Consider the following 12,009-nt stretch of genomic DNA (forward strand, 5'->3'; position numbering starts at 1 on the left):
TCAGCTTTAAAAAAAAAAAAAAAAAAAAAAAAAAAAAAAAAAAAAAAAAACAAAAAAAAAAAAAAAAAAAAAAAAAAAAAAAAAGAAAAAGTCTGAGAGAGGAAGAACCAATCACAAAAGCCATCACATCGGAGTTAAAAATAAAGAGGGGATGACGTGGGGTCTCTAGATTCAACTCCAAAGAGATACTACTTCGAAGTATTTGTCAAGATTTACAATGGAAATTAGGTAGAAATAATTCACTCAAAAGTGATCCTGCTTATGTAAAAAGTAAAATATATTTAAAAAGTGGAACGAGCGTCTGGGCGTGCGGCTCGGTCCATCAAGTACTGGTTTAGCAGGCAGGAGGCCCTGGTTTTATCCAGTACACCACATAAACCAAGGTGGCCTGCCTGTAATCCTGGCACTCCAGAGGCAGAGGCTGAAGATCAGAAGTTCAAGGTCACCTTCTCTACACAACAATATGAAGTTCTCCTGAGATCTATTAGTTCCCTGTCCTTCCCTGACTCAAAATTTAGAAACTGGAGTCAAAAAGCTAGTTGTTATTACAAACAAAGATCGTCATTCCAAGTCCCTTCAGTAAGTTTCGAGATGGACTGAACTCATGACAACACAGGCAGGCCACTGGCAACATTCCCTTCTGAGAGGTCTTGGTGCTGAGCCGTGCAGTTCCTGACTTCTATCATGTTTGCTCCTCACTGACCATTCCTAAAAAGTGGAGACCCTCTTAGCGGTGGTGGAAGACGCCTTTTAATCCCAACAGAGGCAGGCAGATCTCTGTGATTCGAGGCCAGCCTGTGATGTGGGCTCTTCTGTGTATTGTACAGATGCCTCGCCTGTCAGCTAAAATGCCTATGGCCTTATGGCTTAGGCAGAAAATAGAGGTGGGACATCCGGGAGGAGAAAGAATTCTGGGAGAGGAGGAGGCTGGGAAAGGGATGAGGAGACAGACTCAGGGTACCTGAGTTCAGGATAACCAAGCCATGTGCCAGAATGTAGGATAAAGTAAGTGGTTATCTTTAGATATGATCTGGTCAGAGTAGAGTCTAGCCATATGGCCAAGGTATTTGACAATATAGTATGAGTCTAAGCTTTATTTCTGGGAGCATGGAGCTAGGAGGTAGAACCTGGACTTGACTACAACACTGGACACTCAAAGGAGTAGCCATGGCTCCTACTACTGGGACGCTCCTCCAGGAAAGCTCGTAACTCAAAGAGAACCTGAGACTTTTTGAAAGCGTGTATCCACGGCAGCATAGTTGGAGAGGTGACCTCTAGAGCAAGCAGAGAAAGGTAGTGGGATGAGGTTTCAGGTCCTATGGGAATGGCCTCCACAGAGAGTATTGTCCTCTGCGTGCTGGCTCAGGATGCGTCTGGAAGGATCTGAAGCCAGGTCATTTTAGGACTTTAAGGGTTTACAGGAGTCAAATGGCATGCTATGTGTCATAGCTCTGCATCTTTTATGTGTACAATCTCATTAAGACAACATAAAAAAGGTGGCTTACCTTAGAGATCTGGGCCAATGAAATTTTATATGTATAGCATGGTAGTTTGTCAGTTTCCTTTCTAAGACATTTCCCTGTTGTTGATCTGGGTAGCTCTCTTTTCCAGTGATGTGTACTCCACTCTTGGTGCATATGTGCAGCCTGGAAGTGCCTTTTCTCTCTTTACATCAACTTTCAGTTTCTGTCATTGCCACATGGGGACCCTTGAAAAAGTCTGTAGGCTTCCAGAAGCAGCTGTAGTGCTAATGCCCACCTGTTCTGTCACAGCTGTTCCTTGCCCCCAGCTGTCACCTGGTTTCCCAAGGAAGGAAGTACAAGAGAAGGTCACAGGGCAGAGATGCATAACTCCATCCTAGGTGAGGGGAAAAAAGTCCCTGAAGCTTTTAAGCACCACTGCCTGCCTGCTACTGGCTCTGGGCTACAGAAATGCCCACTGCTGCACAGACAGCTACAGAAAACCCATGCTGGGTTTAGGGGAGCAGAGATCCCTCCTACACAGCCAAGTGGGAAGGATCAATGGGCCAAGAACCCTAGAGAGCTCCCGTCAGCTGCTCTCAGCAGCTGTGTCGCCTCCACACCAGAGGCAGAGCCAGGTTCTCAGTACATGCCCAACCCATGTCAGGAGCAATATAGAAGGTGGCAACCTGGAGCCCTGACTTCTCATTACCTTGAACTCTCCAAAGATTATTTCTGCATGGATCTGTGTGACCAATACACACTCTGGGCTCATTTTATACTGAAACACCAGTCCCTCTACCACCCAGTTTTGCAGTGTGTGTGTGTGTGTGTGTGTGTGTGTATGTGTGTGTGGCATCCTAACTCCACAGAAAGAGGATGCCCTAGGGTTTTGCTATTCTCTATTCTTATTCCTTGTTTATTTGGTGTGTGTGTGTGTGTGAACATGTGTGTTCATGTATGTATACACGTTGTGTGTGGCTGCTCCTTACCTGAAGGGATTTCTTCTGTCTACAAGTGACTTCATCTTTGTGACTTTAGATGCTGGGCTTCTTATCTGGAGAAGGGCTGTCTGGGTCATGTCTACATTTACTTCGTGTCCTGCCACCTAGAAGCTTCGTCGCTGGTTACGTCTAGATGAGCGTCCCCACTAGACTGCAGAGACGCTGCTCTCATCTGTCCCTAAGCCTCTCTGCATAGACTCCTTGCACCTTCACGTACTCACACTCAGCAGGCACTTGATAGTTATTGAACTAACTGGAACACACATGGAGGCAGGCTTCCTTTTCCTTACTACAGTATGTCTAAATAATTTGGCCAGTGGAACACAAGAAAGGAATGGAGAGTTTGGAAAAGTAAAGGCAGAAAGAAGGCAGAGGATACATGCTGATGGGTCAGGAGGCCCAGGCTTAGACCTTACCTGGCCTCATCACCCTGGCTTCTGGTCAGGAAGTTGGAGAGGCTAGAAAGTTTCAGTAAGCGTGGGAAGCATCCTAGTGCCTGGAACGTGTTACTGCGTCCTTTGTAAGCTTAGACTGGGAAAGGGCGGGTGGGAACCTTAGCTAGCAGGTGGGCTGGCTGTGACGCTCCTGTCCTTCTCTCACAGGTATGAATTAGGGGCTGCTCTCTTCATTGGATGGGCAGGAGCTTCTCTCTGCATCATTGGGGGAGTCATATTTTGCTTTTCAATATCCGACAACAACAAGACACCCAGGTAGGAATGAGAAACAAAACTGCCCTGTTAAAAACCCGCACTATTCTCAATCGTTACATATGGGACAATTCGTGGGACGCTTAGAATTAAAAGTAACAATTGAAGAAGGGTAGGGATACAGTTGCTATTGTTTAAAGATTCCCATGGCTGTGTTCTAACAGCTGGCTCTGTGACTGGGAGGTCCAAGCCCAAGTGGAAAAGTGTGGTCTTCAAGTTGGCCTCACTGAAATCTCACAGAGGCAGGAATTGTTTAAGCCTCCACAATGCCTTCTGAGTGTCAGGAAAGAGATGATCTTTAAAAAAGAGTTCTGAGAAAGAATATTAGAACACATGAGAACATCCTGCGTCCCTTCATCGTGCAGGCAGAAGAGGGACGAGAGCTGACCAGAGGAAGAGTTAACTCTGGGCTGCTGTCAGCAATGGTTCTATCCATTTCTCCTTTGCTCTGCATGTAGAACAGAACCAACCCCAGTGTGCTTTACCTTTCAGAATGGGCTACACATACAACGGACCCACGTCTGTCATGTCTTCTCGGACCAAGTATCAAGGCGGAGAAGGAGATTTTAAAACCACAGGCCCTTCAAAACAGTTTGATAAAAATGCCTATGTCTAAAGAGCGCTGGCAAGCTGCCTCCTGAGTTTTGTTGTGCAAGAGAACTGTTCTCACAATAGTCCTTCCAAGGCTCTCCTGTAATTACTGCTTAAGCTGTTTTTTTAAAAATAGAAATTCGAAGACTGTTGATTGGATGTAAATGTTCTTATAGTTATACACTAATCATTTTCTGTTGTGCCTTTCTGTAAGGAAAATAAACAGGTTATTTACAGGATTTGTATATTTTATACACATAGAAGACATGGCTACCCTTAGTTCATAAGACTCAGGGAATGACAGCCACTTGGATCCTTAATGTACTGAGAACTTCCCTCATTCCACCCATAGATCAAACACAAGTGTGCAGACGATGGATGGTGTTGTGTGAAGGGGACAGCGATGATCTCAGACCCCTCATCCAGTATCCAAGTCAAACAATCCCACAATCAATCTGCCATGTCGTTGATTTCTAGTTTCTTGGTTCTGTCCGTCAGGGCTGTCATTTGTCATGATGGCTAAAGAAAGGGCTGGTGAGGCCAAGGTGCCTTTGCCCTGTATGTGGACCATAAACCACACGGGCTTGTCTGAGCGAGAGCATGTGACCACTAGCTGAGCTGGCCACTGGTGGCGGCTGAATCTAAAACCAGCTAAGGAAGCTCTGGGGCCTGTGTGGGCCTGCCTGTCTCATTTCCTGTGTCCCACGGGTCTGCACCCAATACTCATTAGGTCACTGAGACACTGGCCATTTTTCAAGGCATGGAATTTGATCAGGTGGTTTGGGAACAAAGATGCAGGTGAATTCCTGAGGCCAGCCCTGCATGTCACTTACCCACAAAGGCAGTAATTGTTCCCACTAGCACACAGCTTATAGGTCATAGCACATTCACCCTTACACACCCCCTCAACCGTTGGTGCTTACATTTTCCTGCGTGTGCAGTGAAGAAACGTAGAGTAGGGAGCGGAATGAGCCCTGTAGTGTCAGAAGCAGGGCGTGAGCTGGTCTAGGGTAAAATACATGGTTTCAAGTTGTAAGAACTGGTACTTCTGTCATATGCTATAAATCACCCAGAACGAGTCACATGGCTGACTACATGACTTTCCCAGAGGGTAAAAGACTGAAAAGGAAATAGAGCACACTGTTTGCAGGGATTCAACGAAAAGGAAAGGAAACTTTTTTTAAAAAAAGTAAAAAAAAAAAATTAAAACATTTTCCAATGTCATATATTTTGCTTCCATAAAGACAGGTTAGGAACCGCAGACCAGCGTGGGAACAGTGCTGTGTAGGCACACATTTAAAATGATTTTTTTTAAATTTCAGATGGGCTGGTGAAGACAGCAGCTAGACTGAGAATGTAGAGAGAGTGGGGCATGAAGGCATGGGTGGTCAGGGAGGGGCCGCCTAAGCTCTGTCAAGGAAAAGGAATAAAACTGAATGAGGACAAGAGGGGAAAAACCCTAAACACAGATAAGTTAAAGGACTGGGCTTTGTGACCTACAAACACCAATTGGATTTAAATGTTGGGTTTGACCAGGTCCTTACCTGTCCTGGGGTCTGGGGGTGAGGGTGGGGGTGGGGAACTGTGGCAGACACAGAGTCTGGAACACTACTCTTGATTTCTACCCAAACCCATAATGACAATAAAAACCTGTTGACGTGAGAGATGGGAAGGCTGTTGGTCTCTGTCCACAACTCATAGCCTGATTCTCGCTTCCTGAAGCTTTTAGAAGCTTACACATAAAGACTATACTTTCAGGGATCATTTCTATAGTTCGTTACTAGAGAAGTTTCTCTGAGGCCATCACTGGAAAGAGAGGCCCATTGGACTTGCAAACTTTATATGCCCCAGTACAGGGGAATGCCAGGGCCAAAAAGGGGGAGTAGGTGGGTAGGGGAGTAGGGGGGTGGGTATGGGAAACTTTTGGGATAGCATTGGAAATGTAAATGAGGAAAATACCTAATAAAAAATGAAAAAAAAAACCAAAAAAACAATATGAAAAAAAAAAAAAAAAGAAGCTTACACATAAAGTGAGCCTATTTGCACACAACAGCTCCCCGCAGGGAGGTGGGAGAATCTTTTTTCATGGTTTGGAATGGGCACACATACGTTTCTAGATGGTAGCCACAATCGTCACAGAGATATATTTCGAGGTCAGGGTGTGTTAGATGCCAGGGCTTTGCACAAGCCCTCTTATAAATCTAGCCAAGAAGTCTTCTTAATAACCAGCCACAGTCACGGTGTGTGATGGAGGACTTTACTGGCACAGTGGATGAATGACAGGAGACCCCAAATCAACAAGCCATTAATATGTTTCTCTTTTTTTTTTTTTTTTGAGATAGTCCTAATAGTTCTACAAAGTATAAAAAAATATTTTTTTAAAAAAGGAAAAAAATTTAAAAAGAAAAAAAGCAAACAATTTCTATATAAACTTTCTGATCATTGCCAAGATCATTATTCAAGAATATAAATTAGTTCTGAGGTATTTTATACTATGGGCTGGGGACTGAACACAGGAAAATGACATGTGGGTGACTTAATAACGGCTCATCTTTTTCTAGTGACCATCTCACAGGAATCAATTGGCAGTTACAACAGTTGCACAGTATTCATAAAACATCCAAGATGAAGGTTACACTGCAGAAAAGAACTCGTTAGTAACGGCATGCTGACAGGGCCTCAGAGCTCAGTGGGATCAAAGGGACTTTTAAGGAAATGTATTTACCATGGGCCTAGCTAACTGTTACCATTCATGGGATCATTGAGTTCGCTAATTCAGTTTGAAGAGACGACAGGATTGTTTTAACATAAGAACTACCAATGGGACAGTACATATATATTTTAAAGAGCTATAGTAATTCAAACTGAAGCCTGCTATCAGTCCAAAAAAAAAAAAGACTTAAAAGTTAGTTGAAAAAAAATACATTTAACACTAGAGAGTTCTGTACTGAAGAAAAGAGTTTTTATGACTTAAAGGATACGTTGTTTTTACACAGTGGACAGCTGACCGTTTGTTCTCGATACTGTGTTACATGTCATAAGAGACACCCTTGTTCTGAACCGGCTTCCTTGCTATGGTTGGAAACACTAAAGAGCACTAGAGTCCTATAGGTTGTTGACTGCTCTGATGCTGGCGGCTTCGGCACAGTCTTCCAATGTGCGAGGCTGTGCTTAGACATCCAGGACATCACTCCAGTCAGTCACAGTGACTAAGCTGCTCTTGAGTGTGCTCGGTTCGTTTTCATGAAGTCCTGGGTAGGGAAGAGGAGGAAGAGGGGGGATCTGAAGTTAAATTAGGACATTTTTAATCCCCACTTCAGCCGTTTCTCACCTAGGGTCTGAATCTTGTTCAAGCTTTGTCCCCCAAGTCCCTACAGGCTTTGGGGGAAGGCTGATAGAAAACACACCCACGAGTCGGCCACATTTCTACATCTCCTCACAGGACGTGACCTGTGACCACTCGTCCTGAAGCACACAAGCTCCTGGGTGGCAGGGCCTGTGTCCTGTGCTCTGTTCCTCTCCCCCTGGAGTTCAGCACAGAGCCTGGATGTTGAGGGTTCTCAGCACATCTGTATTGTGTTATTAACTGTGGGCAAATAAAGACTGTGCAGGAAAGGAACATAAAACCCTACACATCAAGGTCAACCTCTAGTTTAATATCTAGAGGTAAATGTTATACATAGGTTTTGCTGGGGTAGAAGAACTTAATTTGAAGTTAATTAAAAAAGAGCCATGGGAATAGCATGCTGTGGGGAACTCCATTCTAGTTTGAATCTAGAATGTTCTCTGAGGAATGCAGGGTCCTGTCATTGAGGCAGCCTCTTGGTTCTGTTCCTTACAAGGCACTGTAGCCCAAACATCATCTTGTTTTTTAACTGCAATGGATCCTTGGCAGAGATAACTTCATAATGGCAGTGGTTTGCAGCCATGTTATCAGGTGACAGTGTGAGAATAACTGCAGAGCTGACGCTCTGGAGGGGAGAGTGGGGACAAAGTGGGACCCAGAGAGCCTGCTGAAGACAGGAGACATGACTATGGAATCTATAGACACTGGCAGAAAATTACAAGTAAGGGCACAGAATTCATCCAGTGAACACAAGATCTGCGAGGGACGGTGGTAATGAACTCTCTCCGTCTTAGTAGGACATCAGGACCTAATACCCCAAGCTGTCAAATCAAGAGCCAGGCTTGAGCCTATTACTGAGAGAGATGGGAATGGCTCACCAGATGCTAAAGATGATGGGGAATACCATGGAGGAGACTTTCTCTCCGTCTTCGCATTTACCACGTACTAAGGTCACTCTGATTATCTGTCTGCCTGTCTGTCTGTCTGTCTGTCTGTCTATCAAGCTGGCTATGGTGGTGTAGCACAAGTGGAGATATTCTAAACAGCTGCTTGTGTTATTCAATCTGACAATCACTGTTGAAACAATGGACTTCAAAGAACTGTTAATTTCCCCAGGAATCTCACGGTGCCCCAGGAAGAGATGTTATTTAGGTCTTACAACCTGCCAGCCCATGTTGCCTGATGAGATCCCAGACAATAATGGATGAGTGGTAGGTAGGACCACACCGTACTCAATTCCTCAGCTGTGTGTTCTTGGCCCTCTATTTAAACTTTGACGTGTGTGTGTGTGTGTGTGTGTGTGTGTGTGCATGTGTATGTGTGTATGTGTGTGCATGTATGTGTGTGTATGTGTGTATGTGTGTGCATGTATGTGTGTGTATGTGTGTATGTGTGTGTATGTGTATATGTGTGTATATGTATGTGTGTATGTGTGTGTGCGTGTGTATATGTGTGTGTATGTGTATGTATGTGTGTGTGTGAGAGAGTGTGTGTGTGTATGTGTGTGTATATGTGTGTGTGTGTGTGTAGGGGGTGGGGTGTCACTGCATCACTTTGTCCCTCTTCCCAATTTAGTCACATGGAATAAATCTACTTTTTCTGCTCCCACTTTGGATTTGGCTCCTTTCTTTGGCTTACTGACGATGGGTGGCTGGATCTCACTTGGGGCACAGGTTGTGACCACCCCAAACTTGACTAAGGTGGAACACCTGTAATCTTGGTATTCGAGATGTTGATGAGTATGTGTGTGTGTAGTGTGGGGAGGTGCTGCAAGCTCAAGGCCAGCTCTGGACTATATAGTGACATAGTTGAGATCTTGTCTCAAAACATCATCCAAGCAAAATAAACAAAGTATGTATATGTGTATACAGACATGCACGCATGCACAGACACACACATGTATGTTATGATTTTTGAATTTACAAACTAAGCCTATTGAGAGTCATAGGACTGTCTGAGAGTTATATCCAGGCTCTGATGGACAGGAAGTATTTCAACTTACGATTTCACTTCTGATCCACCCCACTGGCTACAGTGGTGGAAGAAAACCAGGAAGGATACTTAATAGGAAACAGAGGAGACCTGGAAGATTCTAAGAAGGATATTCTCACCCACGAGGAAGCCCAAAATTCTAATCTCTGGGGGGTATCTGTGTGAAGAGACTATGTGTAGACATTGTAAGGAAAAAAAAATAACATCAGGGCGTTCAGTGAGATGGTAGAGCACAGTTAGAATGAGCTGTGCACCTATGAATAAAGGTACCAGTATAAGATGTACCCAATAACATAGGGAACAGCATCCTTTCTGAGTTGTAATGGTGTGTCATTGGGCTCTGTTCTGTCTTTGTGCTCCACTCTGACCGGGTCAGTGCTGTGACTGTGATCTGATCATGCTTCCATCTGATAGGATAAAAGGGTAACGAGAGCAGACACTTACAGAGCTGAAACACTTCGGGCCGGAGAGTTAGAGGTACAGTGTCTGCCAGTCAATCGCGAGGACTTGGATTGGATTCACGGAGCTCACGTTTTCACCATGAGTTAGAGCACACTGCTTCCCCAGCACTGGGAGAGCAGGGATGAGAAGCCTACTTGGTGAGTACCAGGCCGACGAGAGACCATGTCTCTAAACACAAGGTGCATGGCTTCTCGGGAGCAATACCAAGCCTGACTGCGACCGCCGTGTGTGTGTGTGTGTGTGTGTGTGTGTGTGTGTGTGTGTGCAGAAATGGGCATCTACAGGGAAACACACACACACCCATCGACGTGTGAGGGCGAAACCCACCAACCTTCTTCCTTGAATTCCCGAGGGTTCACTGGGCCCCAGGCCCTCTGCACCTGGGTGCAGCTGAGATCCCGCTTTGCAGGAGGGGGCTCCCTCTGCTCTATTTTACTCCCCAGAGACTTCTCTTCCTCTAAGGACGATATGTCCCAGTCCTCGTCGTCAGCATCTGTGCACTGAAAGAGACAGAGAAGAAGGTGAGCTTCCTAAAGGAACAGTGCCCCTCATGGTTTAGGCTGAGCAGCTGATGATGCCAGAGGATGAGTTGGGAAGGACACATGGTGCCCAAACGGAGGCAGCTTCTCTGAGCCATGATGAGGATTTGAAAACACATCCTGAAAGCTACAAAAATCACTTTTTAAAAATGCTGTTGATTTTTCTTTAAAGAAAAAAAATCAATTCTGAATTTAGAAAGTCCTAGACCACAAGGATTGTAGGGGGAGGTAACTCTGAAAGTCAGGGTGAGATAGGTCACCAAGGAGCCCTGCAGAGAGTGACTCCCCTGCCTCCGACTAGAAGAACCATGAAACACATTTCTACCAACCCCTTTCCAAAGAGTGACCTGCTGTCTTGACCGATGCAGCATTTTGTCGTTTTCTTGGTTCCTGTTAGCACACAAACAAAGCAGTAACTAAAGAAGGAAGCACAGCAAGGCGCTCGGTGTCCCGGGAATGAACAGAAGAGGGTGGGGTCATCAACAGAATTAAGGAGAATGACTCTCATTGGAGGACACAGTCTACACAGGAGCTGACCAGGGCAGCAACAGCCGAGCTCCACTGGGGTTAGAAATGTCCCAGAACCTTCCATCCCTCTTCTCCAAGGACTCTGCCTCCCAGGTGCCGACAACCCTTAAAAGCCCCTATCTTCTTTCAGGTGTCAGAAGAATCCTTGAGCAACACGTGGAGGCTCCAGATTGTAGTTCCAAAACATCTAACATCTGCAGGCGTCAAACTACACACGTGACGGAGCTGTGGACCCACGTGCAGTGTGAGACACAGATAGCATGTTGTAGGCCACACAGCCCTCCCTGACATTCATGGGCCACACGTGTTTCAAATTAGATAGGGTTGGGGGATGGGAATATTTGCAGACATTTTATGGGCTATGAGCATCCTTAATCTGAAAATTCCAAATCCAATATTATCCAAACTCAGAAACTTTCTTTGTGGTTGCTTTGGGTTTTTTGTTTCTTTGTTTGTTTTCAAGACAGGGTTTCTCTGTGCAGCCCTGGCTGTACTGGAACTCTTCCTGTAGACCAGGCTGGCCTAGAACTCAGAGAGATCTGCCTGCCTCTGCCTCCCGAGTGCTGCATGGGCCGCCCCACCACCCCTGGCAACTTTCTTGTGTGTGCTTCAGATTGAACCTCTTGCTCCTGCAGGCTCAGCTACATCCAAGATCTCAAAATCTGGGAACTTTTAGTGGACGCCAGGGTTTACAAAGTTTAGCACTTTGGGGCTGAAATTTCAGATCTCACATTGTTCAGTCCACATCTGCTGTCAGACAGCGGACTCCACAATTGTCCACCTACAGAACCGAACTGTGAAAAAAAGGCAATCCTGAAACAAAAGACGGCGAGCATCTCCCTTTACCGCATTGGCTTTTACTTTGCTACAGAATGCATTCACTAACTAGTCCCTCCAAGGACGGATCCATTCCTTAGCCAGCAGTCTCACCTTTAACTCTTGCAACGGTTCCTTTTTGATAACTGTGTCAGCAGGGTTCATTCCCGGGACTGCTTTATTCCCACTTCCTTGGGGTAAAGCCATGGTCTCCACATTGTCAGTCTGTATCTTAATGGAGGTTCCTAGAGGAGCAACAGATACTGTCAAGAAAGGCGTTGAACACTTGTATCTATCCCCAGCCCCAAAGCTCTAAAGGAGTCTCAGCTTTACCCATAACTATTTATTATTCAAATGGACTAACTGATATATTTTGGGTTTGGGGAAAATATGGTTGGAGAGAAAAGGTTCAGGGACTAAAAGAGCTTGCAGTTCCTGCAGATAACCTGGGGCAGTTCCTGCAGATAACCTGGGGCAGTTTCTGCAGATAACCTGGGGCAGTTCCTGCAGATAACTGCCTGGGGCAGTTCCTGCAGATAACCAGGGGCAGTTCCTGCAGATAAC

General features: G+C 45.4%; 2 protein-coding genes and 1 pseudogene across 11 annotated transcripts in view; 2 read left to right on the forward strand and 1 right to left on the reverse strand.

Annotated features, from left to right (window-relative positions):
• The window catches only part of Cldn10 (claudin 10), an 86,385-nt gene extending 81,441 nt beyond the window's left edge, over positions 1–4,944 (forward strand). For 2 of the 3 annotated variants that reach the window (XM_021182088.2, XM_021182089.2), the window contains exons 4-5: positions 3,067–3,174; positions 3,664–4,001. In XM_021182088.2, the coding sequence (XP_021037747.1) occupies positions 3,067–3,174; positions 3,664–3,787 (232 nt within the window). In that variant the 3' untranslated portion in view covers positions 3,788–4,001. Of the gene's footprint in view, positions 1–3,066; positions 3,175–3,663 lie in introns of all 3 variants that reach the window. The other variant, XM_021182087.2, reaches the window with a different exon arrangement.
• Positions 4,945–5,504: 560 nt separating this feature from the next.
• Positions 5,505–5,590, forward strand: LOC115029352 (annotated as a pseudogene).
• Positions 5,591–6,005: 415 nt separating this feature from the next.
• Positions 6,006–12,009, reverse strand: part of Dzip1 (DAZ interacting zinc finger protein 1) — a 49,630-nt gene continuing 43,626 nt past the window's right edge. For 7 of the 8 annotated variants that reach the window (XM_029468836.1, XM_021182554.2, XM_021182553.2 and 4 more), the window contains 3 exons: positions 11,560–11,690; positions 9,894–10,062; positions 6,706–7,013 (listed from right to left, as the gene is read on the reverse strand). In XM_029468836.1, coding sequence (XP_029324696.1) covers positions 6,934–7,013; positions 9,894–10,062; positions 11,560–11,690 — 380 coding nt within the window. In that variant the 3' untranslated portion in view covers positions 6,706–6,933. Of the gene's footprint in view, positions 7,014–9,893; positions 10,063–11,559; positions 11,691–12,009 lie in introns of all 8 variants that reach the window. The other variant, XM_029468834.1, reaches the window with a different exon arrangement.

This window comes from Mus caroli, chromosome 14 (genome assembly GCF_900094665.2).
Source record: "Mus caroli chromosome 14, CAROLI_EIJ_v1.1, whole genome shotgun sequence".
Taxonomy (NCBI): Eukaryota; Metazoa; Chordata; class Mammalia; order Rodentia; family Muridae; genus Mus; species Mus caroli.